Genomic DNA, 27,623 nt, shown 5'->3' on the forward strand with positions numbered 1-27,623 from the left:
GACGCTTCGAGGCGGGCCAGGCCTGCGGCTCCCCGCGCTGCCCTCGGCTGTGGATTGGCGCCGCAGGGGGGGGGAGAGAAGGGGGCTGGTGGGCGCGGCCTCGCCGTGTGCGCAGCCGCCTCATTGGCTCGCCCCAGGACGGGCAGAGAGCGGCTCCGCCCAGCAGCGCCAACAGCTTGAAACCTGTTGCCCAGAGGGAGCGCCGCTTGCAGGGGATCCTGGCTCGGCTCGGCTCGGCCGCGACAGCAGGTCCACGGGCGGGAGGCACGACGCGGAGCCGCGGGCGGGAGGCTCCGGGGCCAGCCATGCAGTACCAGCCCGCCGGGGCCCCGCTGTACGCGCCCACCCCGCTGCTGCAACCCGCGCACCCGACGCCCTTCTACATCGACGACATCCTGGCCAGGGGGGCGCCGGGGGGGCCGCCGCCGCCGCCGCCGCCGCCGCCGCCGCCGCCGCCCGCCCTGCCCTCGCCCAACTCGTCCTTCACCAGCCTGGTGGCCTCCTACCGGACCCCCATCTACGAGCCCACCCCCATCCACCCGGCCTTCTCGCACCACCACCTGGCGGCGGCGGCGGCAGCGGCGGCAGCCTACGGGACCGGCCCGTATGGCGCGCCGCCCGGGGCCCCGCTCTACCAGTTTCCTCGCGCCGTCGGCGATTACGCGCAAGCCTTCATCCGGCACGACCCCCTGGGTAAGCGACCAGCGCCCCCCCCCCCCGCCGGTGGTGGCAATGGCGTGTAGTGGGTAGATGGGTCTGGAGGGCAGCGGGGTAGTGGCAGACGGAAAGCGCTTCTTCCGGTCTAGGGTCCCCTGGGTAGGATGTCCCGCCCGGCCCTCTAACCCCGGGGTTTAGCAAAGAGCCTCCAAATCGTTCGTTTCCCTCCGGAGCTCCAAAGCGCATCTCAGAAATCAAAGTCGATGACTAGTCAGGAGGACATTCGGTCATGATCTTGAAATGTTTAATATTCGATATCATGTCCTACCTTATACAATTGTATGTGTACTTGTGTGTTTAAAGTAAATACTCAGATTAAGATTAAACAAAACAAAACAGAAAAACACAAGACCGAAACATGGCAGTGGCAATACCATCGCCGACACAGACGCCTGGCCTCCCCGAGTGGTTTGGGGGCATTTTGATTTACACCCAGAGTGTACAGATTATTCCAGATTACCTTTCCCAGGGTAAAAGTTTCACGGCCTTCGCGGTGCGGCCCACTTGCTGCGCTGCCTCTTCTGCGCCTGGGAAAGGATGTTATTTCTGTGGCCCCTTAAAGACCGGTTGTGGCAACAGCTCTCGTGAGCCAGAGAGCCCACATGGTCTGGCTCGCTGTGCCACGAAAGTGGAGGCCACCACCGGTCGACCTGTCAGAACGCAGCCCGGGGCCTGTGCGCTCAGAAGCGAGTCCGCTGCTTTCCTAATTTCAGGGGCAGGAAAAGTTTGTGTTATTTTATTATGTGATTGCTACAAAAGATTAAAGCGTTTGGAATTTGGGGGAAAGGGGTGTGTGTGTGTGCGTGTAGAACTGAAATTGCGACCTGAAGACACTGTTACCGGTGAATGACTTGCGCCCACAACCCACAAGCGGAGTAGATCTGCTTATGTTTCCATCCTGATCCGATCTAGGTGCGTTTACACAGAAGGAGGCCTCACTCAATTTAGTGCCAGGACGTGCGCATATATATATATATGTGTGTGTGTATGTGTGTGTGTCCCGGCTCCAATCCATCCCCGTCTGTGTATCTTTACTCGAAAGTAAGCCTCGTGGAGTTCGCAGGGCCCTACTCTCTTGGGCACCCTTCTCTGTGGAAATCGTATTATACCGGAGTTGACTGGAAAGATAGGTGGGGTGGTGGTGTAGAAGGCGGTGGTCTTCAAAGTGTTTGGTAATCAGAAGGCGCTGGCTTTCAAATCAACGGGATTAAGTGTTAAGTAAATCTTGAATCTCGATCCCTGCCAGCCAGCCTGCCGTAAAACCGGAATCATTTCTCTCTCTCTCTCTCATTTTTCGATATTGCCTCTGTGTGTATGTGTGTGTTTAAAAATCCAGGAGAGGGAAGGCCAGCGTCCAAGGTAGCACTGAACTAATTACTTTATTTTTACGTTTATATCCCACCTTTCTTCCAATGAGCCCAAAGCGGTGTACATAACCTTCCTCCTCTCCATTTATCCTCCCAACAGCCCTGTGAGGTAGGCTGAGCGGGGACTAGAACCCGGGTCTCCCGGGTCCCTCCCCATGTAACGCTGAGTTTCTGCCTCAGTCCGGGCGCGCTCAGGGCTGGCCGCCTGTAGACCTTGCAGCGTTTGAGATTGCAGAATTGGCTTGAGTTCGTGCGGTTTGAGAGAGGTGGCCGGACCCTTTTCCGTTCATACAGGATATCTTGAGCTCGTGATAGGAGTAAAATCTGGTTTCAGAAGCTGTTCAGAGCCTTCCTGGCCGCCCGGAGCAGCCTCTTCCCCGGGAGTCGTGCACGCTGCAGATTATTTTATCGACATCCTCAATACAGACAAATTCAGGAAACACTCGGCTTCTGATAGCCCGGATCCGTTTTTCTGATATTGTTCATTTCCTCTGTGTGGGACGGAGCTTTATGACAGCTAAAACAACTCGTTGCTTCCTTAAAAAAAACGAGGAAAAAAACCCCCTGTTTTCACCAGAATTACTAAAGCCTGACGCAAACGAAATCTTGAATAACAATGTTGCATTTTCAAAGGCTGAGGTGTCAGACAGAAAGACAAACAACGAACCCGAACCCCACCCCCACCCCCACCCCCAGGAGACCATTTGAAACTCGGCGAACTGCCGCCTTATTATAGCTAGGTTCTCAAACTGGCCATCGTCTTGTGTTTACTTGGAAGTAAATCCTCTGTGTTCAATAGGGGGTTACTATCTCCAGTAAATATGCCTAGACAGGACTTCTGCAAAGTGATCATACTAAATCCACTGAAATGGATTTCACTACCAAGGAAGTTAGGAATAGCATAACGGACCCCCCCCCCCCTTCGAAGCTGCTGTGATCCTAAACCCACATGCTAATCTGGAGTAATTTCCATTTAACTCCGTGGATAGGTTCGCTCTCATCAGATCTTTAATTTATTTGGCAAATCCCACCGGACTATTGCAAGTCAATGCGCCCCATTTTGCCGTGGGTATAGGATTGCCGCCACACACTTCTAAGCCGCAATCCTATACCCACTTTCCCAGGAGTAAGGTCCCTTGAACTCAATGGGGCTTGCTTTTGCAGAGAAATGCATAGGATTGCAATGTTGGGTGCTGCAATCCTATAGCCACTTATCAGGGCAGACAATGATTGAAATGTTTTCTAACCAAGAAATGAAAGAAAAATTTAGGACTGCACTGTCAGGCTGCAATCCTAAACGCACTTAAAGCGAGGGTGCAACCCTCATCGACACAAGGCGTTGTAGTCAATGATAGTCCTACTTCGAGTAGACCCATTGAAATGAATGGGACTCAGTTAGACCAACCCAGTTGGTCTTATTTTAGAGAAAACATGGGTAGGATCGCTCTGTTACTGTCTTCAGGTGTAGAGAGTCCGCCTGCCCCCCCCCCCCGTAAGTTTCTTCATGCACAGCAGGAAATCAGCCTACTTTGAGGGTTGTTTGCGAGGGCAGACACGATCAAATGAAAATCCTGGGTTAAACAGATCTTTGGTCCACTCCAACCAACAAAGCAGGGGGAAAGGAACACACTACACCACTAAAAACAGCAACCAGTTCTACAAAAATGATAAATAGTAATCTTATAACAATCTCAGATGGGGAGGCAAGAGAGTAGTGATTCCCCTTATACAGATGGGAAAACTGACGCGGTAGTTTGCCCAATCGACGCCCCCCCCTCTCAAGCCACATGGAAGTCAGTTCTACTAAAATAAATGAGGTATGTAGCACGCCCTTATGCATATCTACTCAGGAGTAAGCGTTATTGACTTCAATGGGGCTTACTCCCATTGAATGTGTGTACGATTGCAGCCTTAACTTCCAATTAGATACATTCGCGTTGTAAACCTATGCATGTTTACTCGGAAGTAAATTCTCCTTAATCAGCACGACTTTTGCATTGGATTGCGTTTGATCCTTCGGGTCGGGAACCAGTTTATAGTTTATATCACGATCAATAAACCAGTTAAGCCGAAATATTAGTATTTTACGTAATTTATTATTTATTAAAAGGTTTTAGATCCTGCCTTTCCACTAAAAACAACAAACAAACAAAACTCGGATTACTTAGATAATATATATGAAAGGCACTGGGCTTTCTAAATGCACTGTATAACCACAAGTATTATTTTTGTCATTTCACTGAATTACACCCTGATCTTTATTATTTAGCCATACATCCCCCTGATTTCTACGGAGATGATTTTCTCTCAAACCCATTAAACCTGAAAATGTGTGTAGAATCTGGATGCAAGTTCCAGTTAATTAAGGTTTTTAGCTTTGCAGCCACACTCATTTAGAAAGAGGGAAGTCCCACACCAGTTTAAAATATCATCTGATTAAATGAACTTGACTAGCTTTTACTTAGTAGGACATTTCCCCTCCTTTTTTATGAATGTCTACTTAGAAGGGACCTACTCCCAGGTAAACTTGTATAGAATTGCGGACTAAAGTGGGCCAATCAAAAAATGTACGTTCCAATGTAGGTTTTGCAAAAATCACCCCACAACTATTTTGAGCTTTGCCTATAAAACCCCATGGGCCATTCCCCAATATATGTGTATATATATTATGATCTGTAGCTCCAGTTTCTTATTCCATTTTAAATGCAAGCAGGCACAGACTTCTACTACCTACCTAATTCCATCGCTTGGTAGTAAAATTAATTATTTTTCTTTGCAAGTTTAGAAGCATAATTTTAAAAAGAGAGTCACAGTGCAAACTGAAACACATCAACTCAGAAGTAAAATTGAATTCAATGGGGCTTACTCTCCCTGAGTATAGGATTGCAGCCTCAAAGTAGGAGAACCTATAGCTAGCCTGAACTTTCTAGACCCAAGAGTAAATAATTTTCCGTTTAAGGCTCTTTCTGTTGTTCAGTGCAAGCCTATACAGTTCTACTCAAAAGTAAGAGTGAGTGACTTCAGTGAGGGTTACTCCAAGGTATATTACTCTCATTGCAGTCTTACAATGAGATCTTATGCGTGTTTACTCTGAAGTAAACTCCATTGTGTTCAGTGGGGCTTTCTCCTAGGTAAGTGAGTTGAGTTGCATCCTTATGCAAGTTTCCTCAGATGTAAGCGCCACAAAGTTGGATTGTAGCCTTACCAGACAGTCATATGCAAGTCTATTTAGAAGTAAGACCACTGGGTCTTACTCCACTTACCTGGGAGTAAGCGTTATTGAACGTAGTAGGACTTACATCTGAGTAGACATGCATAGAATTGCACTTCAAATCTGGAAAATCTACCGTCTGCCCTTCGGTTCCACGCGCGCGCTCCGGGGAAAGCTCAGAAAAGGTTGTTATTGAAGAGAAGGGAATCGTTTTTCATTTAAGATAAAGAGGAGCGAGGAGGTGGAGACACGAATCAGGCTGAAACAGTTATGACGCGTGTGGAGAGATAATATTCTTCCTTTTAATGTGTCACTTAGTGAAATTGATGTGCAGTGGGTTTAGAGAATTGCCCAAAGAAAGATAGCCACTGTTTAGACGGCTTTAGAAGGGGATTAGATGCATTCCTGCAGGACAGAACCGCTGTGAACCACAATTGTTAAATGGAACCTCCGTGTAGAAAGGCAGTATATCTGAATACCAGCCAGTGCTGACCTAACAACAGTGGAGTCACATTGCCCTCGTGCTCTGCTTGTTAGTCCCTCAGAGGCATCAGGGCAACCACTGTTGGGAATCAAGAAAGTTACGGACAAAACTGCGCAGGGCTCTTCTTGAGGGCTAGTGTCTTGGTTGGTAAACAAGGATTATACAAAAGAACAGAAGTTAGGTTTGTCAACATCCGTTAGACACGATCGCCAAGGGAACTTCCAAGTTCAGAAGCAGTGTTTCTCTGAGGATCACAGAACTGGGGGACACAATAGGGAAGGGGGAATCCCAAAATCCATATAGTATCTCGGCCCTCAAAAATGCTGCTGGTGAGCACTGCAAAGGCACCTGGCTGATCACGGCTGGAAACAGAATGCTGGACCTTTGGTCTGATCAGCTGCAGAGGGCGTCTTATGTGCAAATGCTGCAGGCCCAAGCCCCCGGGCTCCGTCTGGCCGCGGCTGCTTGCGCTTCGCTTCCAGCATGGGGTGGGCGCTGAGCTTCGCCTGCAGGGCTGGCTTCCTTGGGTTGGTGCAGTCAGTGCAAGAGCGGGGAGGAAGCCTTGGGTGTTTCTTCTTCTTTTGAGAGATAGACCAACAGGAAACACATTGACGGAAATGTCGCCATAGCCCCTTGCGGCCCAGCTTTAACTGTCCCCTCGGCTCGTCTGATGTACAAATCAGAGGAGGCCGAAGGTGAAAGTGACGCGAGAAGGAAGGGGCAGGGACTGGCCCACGAGGGGACAGGCGGCGGCGGCGGCGGCGGCCCAGTGCTTTCTCCCGGCGCGACCCTGAAGCCATGGATTAGTTATCTCGGGCTACTTACCCAGATGAACATCCTGTGTCTCACCCTGCGCTCCCCTGCTTTTCGATTAGGGGCGCAACAAGCTTTTGGATACTATTCTAGGCAGGTTTAGACAGAAAAAAGTCCTAGAACTCCCAGCTTTCCCCAACAACCAGCCACGCTGGGAGTTGTAGGACGTTTTCCTGGCTTTTTTTTTCTGGCTGGGCATTTATATTGTGGTTTTAAACGTCCATGTTTTATGCTGTATCTTGTTTTTGTGTACCTCCCAAAGAACCTTCACTGATTTTTGTGAACCACCTCGAGGGGTTCGCCTATTGGGCGGTATATATTGGCTTAATCGCAGAGGCCCAATTTGAATCGACAGGGGCACGGTGCCCCCTGCCATTTATGAATGCTTTCTCCTGCCATTTACGAATGCTTTCTCCACCTCGCCTAGCTCCCTGCAATCCTAACATAAACCCAGGTGGGAGTAAATCGCTTTGAACTCAATGGGATTTACTTCTGTGTAGACATGCACAGGCTTGTGCTGCGAGAGAGTTTTAGACCTCATTAAAAGTTTTAAAAAGAAACTGCATTTGATACCAAATCTAAGCGTTTAATACCTAACTGAAGCCACAGCTAATTTCCCCTCCACTAGATCTGTGATCCTAAGCATGTGCAATCCTAAGCATGTTTGCTCCGGAGGAAATCCCCACTGAGGTCAATGGGGCAGACACACTGCCTTATAACCACTTATGTGGGGCTAAGGCACATTGAGCTCAATGGGTGTTACTCATGAGTAGACATGTCCAGGATTGCACTCCAGGTGGCACGCAGGCCTCCAGCGGGGCCCAAAGGTGCTGTTTAGCAACCCCTGGGAAACAGTGTAGATCTCAGATCCGGGAAGCTGAGTGGCACCAGGATTGTGATCCGAACGTGTCAATTTCGGAAGCCTGGCGTTCTTCTGCCAAATATCGAAGTTCCAAATCTTAATGAATTGTTTTCAAAGGTGATGGGGGGAAGTGAATGAACGATTTCCAGAGGGGCAGTTGTGTCGACTTCAATCCACTAGAGTTTATTATGCCATAATAATTCAGTGTATCAGTCTTTAAAGTGTCACAAGACTCTTCATTGTTTTAATGAATTGTGCCCCTTTGGATGTGAGAAGTCAAAAACCAGGACAAATTTGCTAACACATTTTCTTAACTTTTGTAAAGGAACCTGCAGTATAATCTTGCACATATCTCCTCAAAACTCAGCCCCAATGAGCTCAGTAGGACTTACTCCCAGGGAAAGTGTGTATAGGATTGTAGCCTCAAGGCCTTCTTACAACACCATGTTCTTCGTTGTGCCTGTGAGCTTCCTTGGGAGAACCTCCTTTGATGTCTGCACTGCACAGATTTCCAAATAAATAAATGGGATATCAGTTCTCAAAGAATGGGTGGGTCGCCTTTCCTAAATGGGGATTTCGAATCGAGGGGATTGCGTCCAATGTTAGTCTGATTTAGAGTACACTCATTGAGTTAGCTAGCTTAAATCCCATTCATTTCTATGGGTCTACTCTAAATCGGACTAAGATTGGGCACAGGCTTAGGTCGGTTTGGTGAAGGTTTACTTCATGCCAGCCGTAAAAGTAACAGGACATTGGGAGGGGAAAGAGGTGGGTGGTGGTGGTGAGTTTTTTTCGGATTAAATGACACCGGAAGTTTTAATGGGGTTGAGGAAAGGTAGACGTGCTACAGGGTTTAAGCCTCACCTATAAAACTTCACAGGGCATTCCCCAATATAAGTGTATATTTTATGATCTGGAGCTCCAGTTTCTTATTCCAGTTTCGAAGGCTGTTTTTTCTGGATTGTAGAGGGTAGAGGCCATGGCTGAGAAGGGGAACAGAAAGTTTGCAGCGGAGACTGGTGGCTCTGATGTCCGTGGGGCTGTGAAACTGGTTTCAGCCAGAACTTTAAATTCAAGGTGCTGAACCCACTTTGGGGATCGGGTTCAGCAGCTTGAATAGCTCCTTCCGAGTTCTGGCTGAAATGCTGTTGTCGGAGCCACTAGCGTCCCCTGAACGTTGGGCCCGTGGGGCTGGGGCAGGAGGGCCCGCCCGGCCGCCCGGCCGCCCGGCCGCCCGGCGCCCCCATCACCACCTGTTTGTCTGCTGCCTCTTGCAGGGAAACCGCTGCTGTGGAGCCCCTTCATGCAGAGGCCGCTGCACAAGAGGAAAGGCGGCCAGGTGCGCTTTTCCAACGACCAGACCATCGAGCTGGAGAAAAAATTCGAGACGCAGAAGTACCTCTCTCCGCCGGAGAGGAAGCGCCTGGCGAAGATGCTGCAGCTCAGCGAGCGGCAGGTGAGGCAGCACGGAGCCCCGCGCCCCGGGGGCGTTTCGAGCCGAGCGTGGGTCGAGGCCCAACTCCACTCGGAGCTGGCTCCTGCAGCCCCAGCCTGCGTGGGTATACTCGCGAGTAACCCCGCTGTATTCGGAGGGGATGACTCACGAGTAAGCACATAGCATTCCCGTCGGATATGGGCCTGCCCTGCAGTTCAGAGAGGCTCTTTAGAATGATCCTTCAAATGCTGAGGGGCTTCAGATAAACTTCGGTTCTGCCCCCCCCCCAACAAAACAAAAAACCAACGTTTCCTTTCACCTCTTTAAAGTCCTTGCTAGAATTGTCATAATCTTGATGAAGGCAATTTAGGCTTTGAATAATAATAATAATAATAATAATAATAATAATAATAATAATAATAATAATAATTCCTTAGTTCAGGAGCTAAATTCAAAAGTTCCCTCCCCTCTTTAAATTGGATGTCACTTTTAAAGGAAGACCCAGAACCATTCTTTGAAGCAGTTTTTTTTTCTTTTTCTGATTTTGTTTTCAACTTTTGAGGTGCAGCAACTCGATCCTATGCATGTATAATTGGAAGTCCCATTCTGTCCTATCAGGCTTTCTTCCCAATAAACTGACATAATATTACTTATTTATTACATTTATATACCGCCCCATAGCTGAATGGTTCACAGAAGTTAAAAACAGTGAACATTAAAAACAAATATACAAAATTTTAAACCATAAAAAGCATAAAATACAAACCAAAAAAGATCTCAGCCGATGTGTGTCTGCTTAGAAGTAAGTCCCATCTTTGTATTCAGTGGGGCTTACTCCAAGTTGCCTGTGTATTAGGGTTGCGGTTTCTTTCCATCTTTCTCCCTTTAATATCTCTCCCCCCCTCCTTCTCTGTTAAATTTTGTAGGTTAAAACATGGTTTCAAAACCGCCGGGCTAAATGGAGGCGCCTGAAGCAGGTAGGCGAGAGGCCTCGATTCTCTCTGGCAACGGACTCGTTGAATTTCTGTTTATTTGCTCACGGGTTCGCTTGGCTTCAGGTGTCTGCACCAGTTGCTTTGAAGGCTCTCTTTACCTTGCTTAACAGCTTCGGACAGCACTAACCTCAATCACTTTAAAGTACTGGCTTGTAAGAGGTGTCAATTCGAAACTTCCCTAAACTATCTCTACATTGGTATTTCTCGTGTTGTTTCCTTCCCTCTTACTCCCCCCCCATTCAAGAGAATTACTTACAGATGTTATTTCCAATGCTAGGAAGGTCAGAAAGCCTTCTGAATACTCCTTTTCACAAGTGCTTTGACTCCAGTGAGCAGGACTCCAGTTAAATATTTCAAGGGATTATGCTTGGGGCTGCCCATGAAGACTGTTTGGAAGCTTCAGCAAACTAGCAGAATTTAGCAGCCAGTATTCTGACTGATTTGCGTATGTGGAGCCATATCACATCCATCCTAAAAGAATTTACACAGGCTGCCAAATAATTTCTGAGCCCAATTTGTGGTGCCCTAAATGGCTTGAGGGCCAAGTACATTAAGGAACGCCTCCTCCTAATCCAACCTGCCCCTGCATGTAAGATCATTGGCTGTGGCTTTTCTCTGAGTGCCTATGATAAGAGAAGGCTATTATGAAGATACTAGGAGATGGCCTTCTTGGTGGTAGCCCCCTCCCTTTGGAATGCCCCGATGAGTGAGACTGGACTGTCACCAAAGCTGTACTTCTTTGGGTGACAATTTTTAAAAGAACAACAACATTATTTTATTCAATTACTGTGCTAGGTGCCAATTTTTTTATTCCCTGGGATATTTTAATTTGATTCCTGCTTAACGTTGCTTGGTGTGGTTTTTATCTGATTTGTGCATTATTTTATTCTTCTCCATTTTCTGGCTTGCTGTTTGTGTTTTATTATATTGTTGATATGATTTTGTTATACTATTGTTTATTTTATCTTCCTACACCTCCCTGGAACCCACTTTTGTGGGTGAAGGCCCGTCTAGAAAATGTTAAAATAAATAATCAGATTTATTTGTAAGATTTAAAAATGACTTTCAAAACTACTATTTAAGGGGGGAACTATTCACAAAACATTCATCTATGTGAAAGCTTTAACAATGTTTGCTTCCTACGGGTTGCTTTTTCTATTGTTCTGATCATTTCCCCATTTCTGTTCATTCTGATATTTTCTTTTCTACAGTCACTGGTCCCCACCCCACTTTTCCAGTTACTTGTCAGCAAGCCAAATCCAGAAAAATATGTAATGTTGCTTAGGCAAAATCATACCCTCCTCCTCTTTCTTAGTTCTGAACTCTCAATCGCTAATGTGGAAAAAAATCCCCCTGTCACCTATTAGCTTACATTGGGACCTGAGATGATGATGGATCTGGGCTGTGAGATCATATTTGAGTAATGCATCCACATTAAATGATTGTTCACTGTAGAACTCTATTCACAGCTTTCTGCAAACAGTGGCAGTTTAGCAAGGTAATTTTAGATGCGAACTCAATAGGCTTACTAGTGCCACCTCCATGGCCATGCATATTATTCAGTTCATTCAAACAGTGGTAAGCCAGCCCTGTTGCATTTGGGTGTTCTCCTGTTCATTCTGAGGAGCGGAGCCCTGCGCTCAGCCCCAGAGAGCCATCCGGAAAGCACCACTGTCTGGAAGTGAATCCTGTGCATACTTGCTTGGGGAAAAGTTCCACTGAACTCAGTGGTGCTTACATCCAAGTAAACATGCTTACTCTGCAATCTATACACACTTACCTGGGAGTAAGTGCCACTGAACTCATGCATGAGTAGACATATAGGAGATTGCACAATAAAGTATCACTTAGGGTGACCCTATGAAAAGGAGGACAGGGCTCCTGTATCTTTAATAGTTTCCTAGAAAAGGGAATTTCAGCAGATGTCATTTGTATGCATGCAGCACCTGGTGAAATTCCCTCTTCATCACAACAGTTAAAGCTACAGGAGCCCTGCCCTCTTTTGTAGCGTGACCAGATATAGAAGAGGGCAGGGCTCCTGCAGCTTTCACTATTGTGATGAAGAGGGAATTTTATCAGGTGCTGCATACATACAAATGACATCTGCTGAAATTCCCTTTTCTATGCAACTGTTAAAGATACAGGAGCCCTGTCCACCTTTTCATATGGTCACCTTAGTATCACTTGACTGGGGACATTGCTTTGCTTTAGTCCAGGACAGATATGCAAGGGTATCCATGTCTACCATTTCAAGAGGGTATCCATGTTAGTCTATTGCAGCAAAAATAACAAAGTGTCCTGAGGCACCATAAGCCTAACAAATTTATTCAGGCATGAAAAGATATGCCAGAATAAATTTGTTAGTCTTTAAAGTTCCACAAGATTCTTTGTTGTTCACGTTCACGATGTATCCCTCTGCTTAGATTCTGGGAAGGAATTTTATGGGTCCAATTTTAATTGGGGAGTTGCGGTTTTTTTGTTTGCTGTTGATAGGCAGTACAAATATTTTGAAACACTAGAGAGCCAGTGTGGTGTAGTGGTTAGTGTTGGATTGGAACTCAGGAGATCTGGGTTTTAGTCCCCACTCAGCCCATGACGTTCATAGGCTGACTTTGGGCCAGTTACTGACTCTCATCCTAACCTACCTCACAGGGAAGTTGTGAGGATAAAGGGGAGAGGAGGAGGACCATGTAAGCCACTTTGGATTCCTTGCAAGAGGGAAAAAGGGTGTGAGATTAATGTAATAATAAATGAAATAAATAGATCAGGGATTTTTTAAAGTTGTGGGCCACATTCTATCTGGGAAAGAGGCTGGGGTCCATACTTGTGGGAGGCAGATCCAAAGCCAAAAAGAGAAAGGGGCACCCCATTTATACTCATTCATCCACACACACCCTGCATTCACACAACCCATGTACACTCATCCATACAAACTCACTTTCATACACACAGTCATTTAAACTCCATGCCTGATCTAGCTAGAGCCCCTGCGTGGTGGTAATTCTCAATGCTGAGATTCGCAAAGCAAGCAGCTCCTTTGCTTTCAGGCCATCTGTTGAAGTTAAGCTACATGGAGTAAATCCACTATAAAAACCAACTGGACTGGGTTGGGGTTCACCCTGCAGGACTGATCTCTTCTGCCTCTTCGACAGCTCCTTGTTTCCAGGGATATGTGTCAGGTCATTTGGTAGGGAAAGGTGAGAAATGGAATGCATTTGTGCAGATGACATGGCTACCTACTTCGTTGGCAATCATGTGTACTAATAAGTGGCCCACTTTCCGAGGGAAACAAGACTTCGACCAAGGCAAAAAGTAGCTTAAAGTCCTTCAAGCCCCTCCTCCCGTTCTCTCCCCCCCATCTTTCTTGGCGACCCCAGGTGTTTCCTCTCATTCTTCATTCTACATCTGCCCTGTTTGGTTTCAGGAGAACCCCCAAGCCAGCAAAAAAGAAGAGCCTGAAGGCAGTGACAGTCACCAGGATGCCAGACAAGAAGGCTGTCAGAGTCCCGAGCAGGATAAAATGACTTCTCCTAGCAGGTCGCGGTACACCCCCTCGCCGGCCTCCCAGGAAGAACTGGATTCAGACATTTCGGATGACTCGGATCAAGAAGTGGACATTGAAGGTGACAAGAGCTATTTCAACAGTCCTCATCCATAGTGGCCCCCTTGAGGATGGACCTTCCCTCCGCTTGCACCTTAAGAGGAGTTGGCTTGACAAAAACCGATCCTCGCTACAAAAGGAAAGGCTTGTTCTTCAGTCTGACTGGGAGGAAGAAGGAAAACAATCAGGAATCACGTAGCTCTAACAATCAGCATTCTTGTTCCTACAATACACTGATAAGCAGAATAGGTCCTTTTATGAATAAATGGAGCCTGGTTCTATTTATGTATAGTGATTGGTTTTATATCTTACTGGTAGTGTAATACTACACTTCCCTCCATAAACTGGGGGATAATGATCCTTAGCCAGCTAAGAAACTACTACTACTACTACAACAACAACAACAAAAATGAAAATGAATCTTTTGATTTCCAAAGGAGAATTTCACTCTTGAGGCTGAAAGCTTTAACAAAGATGTCACAAATGTAGTGGAATGCAAAATGGAAACACACATTTTCCATGAAGTTATGGGAATCGTCTTCATGAAAGTGCGGAGAGGGCAGCAGGTTGTTGATCTCATTAAGGTCATTGTTCCTCATCTACTGAAAATGGTGTATGACCAACTTGTGTGATATGTGGACACTAAATGTACAATCAGTTCTTAACAATTAGGTATGATTGTGGGGAGCAGAAGAGAACTGCCTTCTTCTCCAACATATTTTCCATGGTAGGGACTTAGTCTATCAGCCTTCCCCAAACTTGTGCCTTTCAGATATGTTGGGTAACAATTTCTATCATCCCCACCAGCATGGCACCAGGATGAGAAAGGATAGTGTGTGTGGGTGTGATAGAGAGAGACACCCTGTTCAGATGACATGCTAAGCCACAGTGTTCAAGCATTTTGAATTAAACATTATGGCTTAGTGTGTTGTGTGAAGCATGGCATTGAGCTCCATCACACCAGTGATTTAATGCACTCTTGCCATGTCTGATATCTGGTATTGCAGCATGGGACTCACATGATGTCGTCCCTGACCTGCACCTGTGTCACCTCTTTTCCTCCATTTTGCAGATTATTTTGGTGTGGGGAATGTCTGGATTATTCCCCCCAAGCAGATTTAATGTGCCTTTAAGCCTCCATGTATTGCTGTCCTCTCGCTTTTTGCTTTGTTAGGGGCATGTGCTTTGAATGGAATCTTGCTGATGAAAATGGAGGGCGGGGAGGTTCTCTTCCAACATGCTGTGTCATGAATGGACTTGTGCTTAGTCTGTCGAATGGACTTTTTACTGCTCCAATCCCACCCGCATTGCCCACAGAAACAGAGCCCAGCTATGCGGCAGGGCCTTGCTATTTACTGTTTTACTCTGTACAGCACCATGTACATTGATGGTGCTATATAAATAAATAATAATAATAATAATAATAATAATAATAATGATGATGAAACATTAAATCAGTAAATCGCTAGACAACAAAGTCAGAGCAGGCAGAGAAAGAGGTGACCATGTGCACATTGGTGCCCACGGCTGCCACCTTGGAGACTCCAGGGCTAATCCCTGTTAATTGATCCCATGTACGAGGATCAGGCCTAGATCCTCTTAGTCCAGGATTCTTTGCAAGAATCCCCTAAACTAGCAGGCATGAGATACTCTACTGTATGTTGGGCTGTAGCCCTACAGTAAACTGCAATCCTTCTGCCCAACGCTGTCCTAATAGCTCCTTTGCATCATGGGAAACTAACAGTGCAACCCTCGACATGTCTACTCAGAACAAAGCCCTGTTGAGTTCAATGGGACTTACTCCCAGGTAAGTGTGTGACCTGTATGATGGCCTTCCCCAACCTGGCACCCTTGAGATGTGCAGGACTACAACTCCCATCACACCCAGCCAATGTGCCATTTGACCATGCTCAATGGAAGTTGTAGTCTGAAACACCTGGAGGGCACTTGGTTGGAGAAGGCTACTGTATAGGATTACATACTGAAAGGGTTTTTCCAACTATGCAGCATGCTGGCCATTGATTTGAACACAATTATGAGTTTTTATTTTATTTTGTAAAAAGATGTGTATGTTTGTGTGGACTGGAGCTAAAGGCCATCTGACAGCCAGACCATCTGACTTGAAAGTCTTGCCTTTAATTCTCTATGTGTGGGCACCTACTGTACTTCATTGGAGCTTGGCTGCTGGTAACGTTTATTGGGTCAAAAGTAGCCACATGTAAACCAGGCTAGAGGATGGCTGCATGAACAAGATTTGCCTGGCTTTCAAATGGTGATTTTTCTGTTGTTTGAATCATTGTTGTGCCTGTTTGCTCTCTACTCCACATAGACTGGCTCTAACAGTTGAGAATTCTAAAACTTCACTGCAGGCAGAGTGAAAACAGTAGGAGGGGGTCATATGCAAACAAAAGGAGGAATCTGCTTTACACAAGAGCATCTCTACATTAAGGAACACCCCCAACCTGCACCCTTATCAGTTTTTTTCTTCTGGTCTTTTCCGCATTTACTTCGGCTCCTTTAGACAGCAACCAATGGCGACCACATGATTTGTAACTGAAAATTTCCCCATGGCTAGGCTACATAAAGTTCAATAAAACAGTGCCTTCTAGCTGCTGTATTATAGCACAATGCTGGCTTATCCACTGGGGATATCCTGCAATAATTTTAAATAGTACATTACCTCTGATCTTTTTAAAAGCAAGATTATCAGGGGAAGGTGTGGGAGACATCCTAGAGGTTGACAGCATCATGTATAGGACCCACAAACTTCCATGAGTAGCTAACCATTAGCGTGCAATATATCATTCATGTATAGATGCTTTATTTGTCTATCTAGCCCAGTGCTGTCTACTCTGACAGGCCGCAGGTCTTTTGCATCACTTGCTACCTTGTTCTTTAAACTAGAAATATTAGAGCAGCCTTCCCCCACCTGGTGGCATCCAGATGTTTTGGACTTCCACTCCCATCATCCATTGACCATGCTGACTAAGGCTGATAGGAATTCTAGTCCAAAATACCTGTGATAATCTGGTATGTCTGCATCTCCAGCCTGCGAAGTAGGACAGGCTGCAAGATACCTTTTGGTCTCTGTTCTGATGGCTATGTGCTACCTCCAGTATCAGAAGCAGTAAGCCGGGGGACATGGGTGGGTGGGTGCTGTTACACTATGTCCTGCTTGTGGGTCCCTGGTTAACAGCTGGTTGGCCACTGTGTGAACAGAGCGCTTGACTAGAAGGATCTTGGTCTGATCCAGCATGGCTCTTCTTACGTTCCTCAAAGGTAGCACCTCCACTACTTATGTTATATTTATAACTATAATGAAATATTAATATTCAACAACTTCTAACCTCCAAATGGATATTAATATTCTAGGTTCATGGCTTTTATGAATGAAAATGGGGTTAGATAAAATTGGATGACAATGGAGTTAAAGAACTTCTAAAGGATAATGAGATTGCAGAGAAGCTGAATGAAGATGTGGGGCACTTAGCTGTACCTGAACTGATGTTTTCAGGAAGCAAGTCTGAGGAATTGAAGCAAATAATGGTGACAAGAGATGAAATTCTTGACCTTATTGACAAATTGAAAGCTAACAAATCACCAGGCCAGATGGTGTTCATTTTAGAGTTCTTAACTCAAATGTGAGATTGCTGATTTTCTAACAAAAATATGTAACATATTCCTAAGATCAGCCTCTGTACCAGAGGACTGGAGAATGACCAATGTAATGCCAATTTTTAAAAAGGTTAGCTTAATTAGTGTAACGTCTGTGCTGGGTAAATTGGTGGAAAGCCTACAGAAGCACAAGCCCTGCTTAAAAAGAACCAACATGACTTCCATAAAGGTGAGTCCTGTCTCACTAACTTTTTAGAGATTTTTTGGAAGTGTCAATAAAAATGTGGACAGGGATGATCCAATAGATATTGTTCTTTTGGACTTCCAAAAGGCTTTTGACAAAGTCCTTCACCAAAGACTACTGAGCAAACTTAGCAGTCATGGAATAAGAAGAGAAATCCTCTTACGGATTGGAAACTGTTACATATTTTTTAAAAAATATTATTGTATCCTGTTTGTGTGGCTTTTATCTTTCATGCCACCTTGAGATGGCTCTACCCTTTAAGGAGATCTAAAAATAATTTCAGATAGGCAGAGAGTAGAAATGTAAGAAATAGAGTCCAATAGGCATCTGTACTGGGACTAATTATTTTTTAACTTATTCATAAATGATGATAAAGAATTATGAGTGAGCAGTGAAGTGGGCAGTTTCTCAGATGACACCAAATTATTTAGAGTGGTTAAAATAAAAAGGGACTGTGAAGAGTTCCAAAGGTATCTCTCCAAACTGGGAGAATGGGCATTAGAATGGCAAATGCGGTTCAATGTAAAAACAAAAAAGTGTAAAGTGATGCACATTGGGGCAAAAAGTCCCACCTTCACATGTATGCTGATGGGTTCCAAACTAGCAGTGACAGACCAAGAAAGAGATCTTGGGTTGTGGTGGACAGCTTGATAAAAATGTCAGTCCAGTGTGTGGCTGCGGTGAAGAGGACAAATTCCATGTTAGGCATAATTAGAAAAGGAAACTGCAAATATTATACTGCCCTTATATAAATCTATTGTGCACCCACACTTGGAATACTGTGTATCGCTGTAGTTGCTGCACCTAAAAAGGGATATTGTAAACATGCAAAAAAGGGCCACTAAAAGGCCCAAGCGGCTAGAGCAAGCTCCCTATGAGGAAAGGTTACAACATCTGGGACTGTTTAGCATAGAGAAATGGCAAGTGAAGGGAGACATGATAGATGTGTTAAAAAAAAAATTACGTAGTGTGCAGAAAGGGGACATGGAGACATTTTTCTCCTTCTCTCATAATACTAGAACATGGAGTCATCCTATGAAGCTGATTGGGTGGGAGATTCAGGACAGATAAAAAGAAGTGCTACTTCACATAGTGCATAGCTTAACTACAGAATTCACAACCACAAGATATAGCGATGGCCACCAATTTGGATGGCTTTAAAGGGGGATTAGACAAATTTATGGAGATACGGCTATCAATGGCTGATGGCTATGTGCTACCTCCAGTCTCAGAGGCAGTACGCCTGTGTACACCAGTTGCCAACAAACATGACTGGGAGAGTGCTATTGCACTCACGTCCTACTAGTGGTTTTCCTACCGGCAGCTGGTTGGCCACTGTGTGAACAGAAGGTTGGAGGAGAGGGACCCTTGGTCTAATCCAGGTTGGCTTTGTCTTATGTTTTCATGTCATGTCCTTATATATGGAGAAGGACTGACCCCTCTTTCAGAGCCTCCTTTAAACTCCTTAACAACCAGGTTTGCATGCTTGCCAAGCAGTCCAATGCATTGGTGGGCTACCTTTTGGCTAGGCAAGAGAATCAAATCAAGTCCAGTTTCCAATCATTTTATTTATTAAAGAACTAAGCAGAGAGTAGTTGAGGAATAGTCCAATACTAAACCTTGCTTATCAAGAGTAACTCACCACAGCAGCTCACTTAGGGCTCCAGGGCGCAAAGGAAAAGGAAAACCTTAATGAGCCAAACTCCAAAAGGTAGCTACATGAGTCTGTTGCAGCAAAAACAGCAAAGAATGTGTGATACCTTAAAGACTGACACATTTATTCTGTCATAAGCTTTTGTGGGCTGTAGTCTGCTTCATCTGATGCATAGAATATTATGGAGAGTTTCATGTTTTTAATACAGTACAGGTGATGGTGTTGCTGCTGCTGTTGCTGAAGGGATTGTAAAAAGTGTGATCAAGAGGAAATTCAATTCAGAAAGTACTGATGGTGACAATCCCATTAACGGTGGTCTTTCACAGTGCAGCTGTTACTGATAACAAACATCCTGACACTAGTTAAGCCAGATAACATGTGTGATGTGATAAAAATCTGTTATTCTGATTCAAGCTTCTGGAAATAGAATCAAACCTGTTGATGAATTCTAACTCAGCTCTCTCTTGCCCTGATCTCCCTTTGTCTTTTCTTTGCTTCAGGACGGCCAGGTTAAGGTCAGCTGGGAGTGGTCTAGTAGGCTGCCACCGGTTTCTGAATATTGCTATTTCTGATGTCAGTTTTGTGATCATTCATTCTTCTGCATAGGAACTGGCTTGTTTTTCCTATGTAAAATGGGGAAGGGCATTGCTGGCAGAGGATGGCATAGATCATGTTTGGTAGGGTGACCATATGGAAAGGAGGACAGGGCTCCTGTAACTTTAACAGTTGTATAGAAAAGGGGGATTTCAGCAGGTGTCATTTGTATGCATGCAGCACCTGGTGAAATTTCCTCTTCATCAGTTGCTTGAAAATAAGTTTGGCTGTATTCAGTGAGACTATCTTCTGAGTAAACATGTACAGGGGATTCCTGTGCACACTTAGCAAAGAATAAATTCCAAGGTGGGACTTTTGAGTAAATGCGCTTATGACCATGCTCCGTAATTTGCTCATAAGAATATTGGGTGCTACATTAGGCCAGGTCAGACTGTCTGCATGTCATCTAGCCAGGCATTCTCAACTTCAGGACTGTTGAACCTCTTTCACCCCTGGGACTGAATACCATTTTGGAGAAGCTATCCCTGATGAAGCTTCAATTAGTGCAAAATGTGGCAGCTAGACTACTGACCAGTGCACAGTTCTGGGGCCGTATTATATCTGTCCTGAAAGACCCACCTTCCTTGCCAGTTGTTTTCCAGGCTCAATTCAAGGTGTTGGTTTTAACCTTTAAAGCCTTAATGGTGCAGTTCTGTGCATGGTTAGCATGGCTGCCTGGGGAATGCTGAGAGTTGTAGGGCTTTTTTCTGTCTAACTATGAATAGGATTGCATTCTAAATGGCTTCTGACCAGGCTGTCTAAGGGACCCCACCACTCTCATTACGAACCTGCCTGACTGTTAAGATCTGCAGGAGAAGCCCTTTTGAGGACCTCATTGTACCCCACGGGTGCATTCATCAGGCATGCATGGCAGGTCTTTCTCCTGTGCCGTGCTCCAGCAATGGCGTGCATTCCCTCAAGAACTACGCTTGACCCCCATTCCCTTGGCCTTCAGAAAGTGTGCGAAGAGGCCTATTTTCAATTTCGCCTTTGAAAAAATCTGTGACGTTAATCTGGTTTTCATGCCTTTAATATTTTGGTTTTATTGTTTGAAGGTCATTTTGTTTGAAATGGTTGTACACCACCTCTGTGACTTTTTAGCAGAGAAAGTGGGGTATAAATGTTAATAAATATAACAAATAAGCTCTCGTGGGGGGGGGGCATTCCAGTGGAGCACAGGGCTGAAGGCAAAATGGGTGCCCCCCCACAAATACCAGCATATTTTAGCTTAAATCTCTTAGGGCCAGTAATGAAGCCTTAGGGGACATTCCATTTTTTTAGAGTGGGGGTGGGGAACTGCAGAAAGCCAAGAAAAGGGAGCAGGCCGAGAGGAAGGGGAAATTTCCATCTGGGGAACCCAGGAGGGCTGGATTTACCTGACTCTTTTTTTTTAACTTGAGATACTGGAGATTGAACCTGGGACTTCAGCATGCCAAGCATGTGCTCTGCCCCTGAGCTAGGGTCTCTGCTCAAAGCTTCTCTAGGCAGCAAACTTCAATCACTAACAGAATTCCCCCCACCCACCCACCCAAATATCTGCTGTGTCTTTTCAAATCCCAATTATAATGTTGCAAAATGTATTGTAAATAGTATCTGGGTTTGGCATCATGGAAAAGTGGTATAGATGTTTTATAAATAAACAAACAAAAGCAACTTCTCTTTCTCTGTGTATGTGTCGCAAATCTGGTGTAATTTAGTAGCTAACAGCCTGGGCTATATGAATCAGGAAATCCTCTGTTCAGATCAGACCTTAACACTGAACCCAGTGGCCTAAAGGAAACCACTCTACCTCTGCAGTGTGTAGATAACACTACTGATTACCTTACAGCAGCCTTTCCCCGCAATTGGGTGTCCTCCAGATATGCTGGACTACAACTCCCATCATATCGCTGTGATAGCTGGGGATGATGGGAGCTATAGTTCAACACATCTAGGGGGCACCAGTATTCAAAGCCACCTATTTTGCTTTTTGGACAAATTTATAGTGCTTTCCTCATATTTCACATCTGAAATTAAGCTCCCCACTACCCTGCCAAATAGAACAGCTGCATAGGCCCAAAACATCAGTAAGCCATGCTTTGCCTATCACAGGGGTGCTCAACGTCTCTCAGCCAGAGGGCTTAATTCCCTTTTGGCGAGGTTTTCAGGGACTGTATTCTAGTACAGGGTGAGGGTAAAGGGGCAGGGCCAAAATTACCAAAAAAGACCAGCATAATTTAGCTTAAGTCTCTTACTGCCAGTATCTAAGCCACGGTAAACTAAACCATTTCAACCTTTTAAATGGGGGGGGGGGGAGGGAATTGCAAAAATGCCAGGAAAGCATTCAACAGTTGATGGTTGAGGGGGAAGGGTGCATGGTAGAATTGGATTGGGACCCCAACCCTAAGACTCTGCACCCCTGGCTTATCACTGATGAGATGGGAAAGGCGTTACCTATTGACTTTTTGTGCCTGCCACGCAATTGGTGTGGTACGGTATTCTTCCAGAAGAGTAGTATTAACTTGTTAAGCAAGCAAAGCTGTGGTGATGCAGGGAGAACAGCACTCATGTCCTATTTGTGGGTTTCCCACATGCCGCTGGCTGGCCGGCCACTGTATGAACTGAACACTGAGCTAGGTGGACCCTACAACTCCCAGCATGCCTCAGCCAGTATAGCTAGTTGGGGCATGCTGAGAGTTGTAGAACCTTTTCCCTGTCTAAACATGCATATGAATATGTCTTTAATCATATGCGAATTTAGTCCATCCCCACTAAGATTTCTTCAATAGGGCATAACACAAATTCGGAATAAGCCTTTGCGCACTCTGGTCCACTGACATAGGATCGGGTGGTGCCTTCCAGATATTTTGGCCTACAACTCCTATAATCCCTCACCATTGGTTGTGCTGATTGGAGAGATGGGAGCTGTTGTGAGAAACATCTGGAGAAACCTAGGTTGGGGACTGCTTCAGGGTTCCTCTTTCTTCCTTGCTGGTCCTTTAATAGCCATATCGCAGGCAGAAGTTCAACCGATGCAGCTTTTCCACATATGCAAGGACAGGAAAGAACTTCGGAATATCAGGTAAGTGAGAAGATGTCCCGAAACAGAAGTGGCATCTTTATAACATGGATATGTTTCCCACCGCCCCACCCCATCCAGTATCAACGCATATTGGAACAGCCTACCAACAAAACTTTAAAGGATAAAAGGTAATTATAAATATTAAATAAAATGATACGGAGGACATCATCATTGCCAGCATATTTTTTTAGCCCATTTTTAACATTCATTCTAAATCTTTTTGCTAATAAGCCAGAATTAACGATGTTAAACACTTCTAATTTAAATGGCGGAGATATAAGTGTCTGTTTAACTTTCCCATTGAAATCAATGGGACTTTAAGGCCAAATGAAACATAATGTGAAATATGTCTTTGCACTTAATGTGCCTGTTCTTAAAGGCAAAAACAGCTGCTCCCAAGGGGGTGGGGGCTGCTAATGAGCTGATTGCAGCTGGGGGAGGGGGAAAGGTTTTTTTTAACCCTTTCTTCCCTGGTTGAGGCCCTAAGGAAAATCCTGTGAAGCTGCTGTTTCCACTGAGAGGTCACACACACCCAGCCAAATAAGAGTGCTTCTCTGCAGGAGAGGCTGGTGGCTCCACTTTTGATGGAGCTGTGAATCCATTCTGGGTTTCAGTCAGAAATCTAAACGAGCTGTCCAAGGCACTGGGTCTATTTTGAGGATAGGATTCAGCACCTTGGACAGCTTTTAAAAGACTTCCTGTTGGTTCTGACTGAAACGCAGGATGTATTCACAGCTCCACTGAAATCGGAGCCACCAGCCTCCACTGCTTCTCCCTGCTTATGGCTTCCCAAAGATATTTCAACTGAAGAAGCACGAACTACATATCCATTGGAGGACTGCAAATGTTGGTGGGCAGGGAGCCCAATTTTTACCGATTCTGCTTGAAACATGAGCCCTGTTAATTTCAAAAACCTAGTCTAAATCCTTTCTGTTAGGTCGCAGATTCCTCTCCACAACAATCCCGCCCCCCATGAATGGGACATTTCAATTCGAAGTCAACACGAGTCTGTCAGGCTGACCCTCGAAAGCAATTCTCTTCTGGGTAGTATCCAATGGTAGTTCTACGTAAACTAGATCCATTCACTTCAATGGGTGTACTTTGTGGAGGAGTATCATTGACTACTGCCCAGAGTGGGCACAAGGGCTGGTACAATTCTCTGGGCTTCCAACGAAGCAGCGAAGACAAAGAATGTGTAACCAATACGATCCTCGAATGCACAACCAGCCTTCCCCATCCTGGATCGGGATGATGGGAGTGGTAGTCCCAAGATAGCTGGAGGGAACCAGGTTGGGGAAGGCTGCTATACACAGTGTTCAGGAGCAAGTCTCACTGAACCTAATAAGATTTACTTCCGAGTAGACCTGCATAGGATTGGCTGTTATTATTTTATTGACCCCCCTCCAAAGTATAATACAAAAACCACTAAACCATCTGGGGATGACAGGAGTTGTAGCACATCTGGAGGGCACCAGGTTGGGGAAAGCTGAATGTTACTTATTTGTAATTACTACTACTAATAAAATAATTAGAAGTATTAATATTAATGATGATGATGATAGTTTTTTGGTCCAAAGAGGGTCCCCAAGGTGGCCTACAATGTTTCAATCTTTTGTGTTTTTAAGACTGTTGTAATTGATGGAATATTGATATTTCTAGGCATGTAATTTCTTGTTCTATTTTCTACTTCTTTTCACTGTTTGCTTTTTGTTTCATTAAGTTCACTCTAAAAAGAAAAAAAAAAGATTTAAAATGTTTCACCTTTCCTGCCATTAAAGAAGGTAGTATTAATAAATATCGATGAAGGAGTCCGTTTAATGGTATTCCCAATGCCTGCAGGCAAGGGGTCAAACAAGGGTCACAATCCAGCTCGTTTTGAAGGCTGCAAATGTGTGCACATGTGTCTATTCAGAACTAAGCCCCATTGAGTTCAATGGGATTTATAAAGAGTGCATAGTAGGAACGCAGCCTTATTGTGGGAGTAATTCCCTTTTGAACTCAGTGGGACTTACCTCTGAGGAAGCCTGCAAAGACTTGACCCGCATCTTTATCATCCCCCCTCACCCCCAATGCTGCCCCCCACAATGAATTTGACAGGATCAGTGATCCGAAAGAAAATATTGTCTAAACTGGAAGTCTTCCCTGCCCCTCTTGTTTTATCATGAGCTATTTCCGGTTCTTGGTAATGACAGACTAATATTTCCAGGCAGACCTAGCAATTTGTAGGTCTATTAGAGTTTCCTCTAGAAATTCCACCCCTGCCCCTGGGGGACGGATTCTTCCCAAGAGGAAATAAACTCACTCTTTTGGAAAACCCCGCATTTTGCTTTGGCGATAGATCCTGGCAGGGCTGCAAACAGGATGGCCTTTTTAAGATGATGGGTCCTGTAAACATTGCAAGAAATTATGAGGAAGAAATTTGGAACCTTGGCATGTTTACGGCTAAGTAGTATGGCCTAGCAAGTTTAACGGGACATTCTCAGTCACACACACTTACCTGGGAGTATGTTCCATTGAACTCAGTGGGGTTTAGTTCTGTGTAGAGGGTTGTGCAGTAAATTACTCAATAGTTACTAGTCACGATAGCTATATATTACCTCCAATATCGAAGACAACATGCCATGGACCGGGGGACATGAATGCAAAGATGCTTTTTGCGCTCATGTCCTCCAGACCTTTTTTTAACTTCAACTCCCATCAGCCCCTTCCAGCATGGCTAATGGTCAGGAATTCTGGGAGTTATAAGCCACAACGCTGAGATTGGCCTTTCTTATGCTCCTATGACTCGGGGTGGAAGACTCTGTGCGTATGGTCTCCTTCGTTGGCCTCATCTACACCAAGCAGGATACTGCACTATAAAAGTGGTATGAAAGCGGTATATAAAAGGCAGGAGCCACACTACTGCTTTATAGCAGTATTGAATTGCACTGACAACTGTTGGGCCCCATTGACACATACCATATACCTCTTTCATACCACTATATCCTGCTTGGTGTGGCTCCTGCCTTTTATATACCACTTTCACACAGCTTTCATACTGCAATATCCTGCTTGGTGTAGATGAGGCCTTATTCTTAATGTGGGGTGGGAAAGACCCTTATTCTTAATGGGGAAAAAGATTCACACCTTCTGGGCAAAGAAGATACACACAAGACAGCCCAGTTTTGAATGCTGTAGTGCAGCAAAGGGGAGTTGGATTGCAAAAAACGTCAGAAAGAAAAAAAAGACATGTATCTCTGGCCATTGGGGTTTGAGAGAGAGGGGGTTGGTGACAAGAGGTGAGGTGCACGTGGGAGAGTGACCGATTGACTCGAGTGATGCAACCGGAAGGGGCGGGGAAAGTGGGAAAAGAATAATGTGAACCATGTTAGCCTTGCATAGTGTTGGGTCCTTGAATGGAGCTCTCGGATTAGCCCTCTGGTGCAAAGCGTTTATTGGATCAGTGGGAGGGTATCAAAACTTTGGAGGTATGTAGGGTGGTCTCACCGCTCTTCCTAACTCAAGCCCCGTGATAACATTGTTGAAAGAAGTGCCCTTTCGTCCATGGAACTTCCGGGCTTGCCATTTGACCAAATCAGCCCACCGAAGCATTAGTTCACACCTGAACTGAATGCAGTACTCGTTTGCACATGTGAATTGGCAGAAGGTCTGGCTGAGTTTGGATGGCACACTAATCAACTGGGGCGGGGTGGAAAAGAATGGGAAACAACCATTGATGAGCATGTCATTATGTTTGTGTGATCTGCTCTGTACCTTAACAAGAGTTCTGTGAAGTCCAAATGGTGCTAGTGGAAAGCTGTTTTTGCCTTTCCTTTCTTCCCTGGTAGTTCTCTCTGGGTGAGTGCAGACAACATGCTAATCAATGGCTGTTTCCCATTCTGTTCCTATTACCGCCACCTCCAGTTGATTAGCGTGTCATTCGAAATCAGTCCCTCTCTCTTTCTCTCAGCCTCATTTATTTATTTATTGCATTTCTATACCGTCCAACAGCTGAAGCTTTCTGGGTGGCTCACAAAACCAAAACCATCCAAAGTACTAAACAAACAGTATAAAAACATGATATAAAATACACATTCAAAACTGATTAAAAACATACCATACATGATATGGTACATCTACCTCACAGGGTTGTTCTGAGGATGAAATTAGGTAATTCCACTACACTACCCTGACATCCATGGCGGAAGAGTGAAATATAAATGAATTCGTAGTAATAATCACAGATCACAGAGGCAGATCTTGCTTCTCTTTATCGTTTTAGGCTGCAATCCTATGCACAACTGAACTCAGTGGGGCTTACTTTTGATTGCAGAAAAGGACAACTAAAACGATCAAGGGACTGGATCACCTCCCCTATGAGGGAAGGTTACAACAGCTGGGATTGTTTAGCTTGGAAAAGAAGTGAGTAAGGAGAGACATGTTAGAGGGGTACAAAATAATGCATAGTGTGGAGAATGTGAATAGGGAAACATTTTTCTCTCATAATACTAGAACCTGGGGTTATTCCATTAAGCTGAGTGGTGGGAGATTCATGACAGATAAAAGGAAGTACTTCTTCACACAGTGCAAAGTTAAACTATGGAGTTTACTACCACAAGATGTAGTGATGGCTATCAGTTTGGACGGCTTTAAAAGGGGGGTTGGATAAATTCCTGGAGGAGAAGGCTATCCATGACTACTAGTCCCATCATCTCTGGCCATTGACCATGCTGACTAAGGCTGATAGGAATTCTAGTCCAAAACTCCTGTGATGATCTGGTATGTCTTCAACTCCACCTTGCAAAGTAGGACAGGCTGCAAGACACCCTTTTGCCTCCGTTCTGATGGCTATATGCTACCTCCAGGGTCTGAGGCATTATACCTATATCCACCAGTTGCTGGGAACCATGGTGGTAGGGTGCTTTTGCACCTGTGTCCTGTTTGCCGGTCCCTGGTTGACAGCTGGTTGGCCACTGTGTGAGCAGAGTGCT

At 45.1% G+C, this 27,623-nt stretch overlaps 1 protein-coding gene across 1 annotated transcript; it reads left to right on the plus strand.

Moving 5' to 3' along the window:
* The first annotated feature begins 233 nt into the window (after window positions 1-233).
* Window positions 234-21,898, plus strand: HHEX (hematopoietically expressed homeobox). Its single transcript, XM_063132865.1, has 4 exons — window positions 234-693; window positions 8,732-8,910; window positions 9,816-9,866; window positions 13,309-21,898. The coding sequence occupies exons 1-4, from the start codon at window positions 306-308 to the stop codon at window positions 13,540-13,542; spliced, it is 852 nt and encodes a 283-aa protein (XP_062988935.1). The 5' UTR covers window positions 234-305; the 3' UTR covers window positions 13,543-21,898.
* Window positions 21,899-27,623: the final 5,725 nt, after the last annotated feature.

The sequence above is a fragment of the Elgaria multicarinata genome, chromosome 8 (genome assembly GCF_023053635.1).
Source record: "Elgaria multicarinata webbii isolate HBS135686 ecotype San Diego chromosome 8, rElgMul1.1.pri, whole genome shotgun sequence".
In the NCBI taxonomy this organism is placed as follows: domain Eukaryota; kingdom Metazoa; phylum Chordata; class Lepidosauria; order Squamata; family Anguidae; genus Elgaria; species Elgaria multicarinata.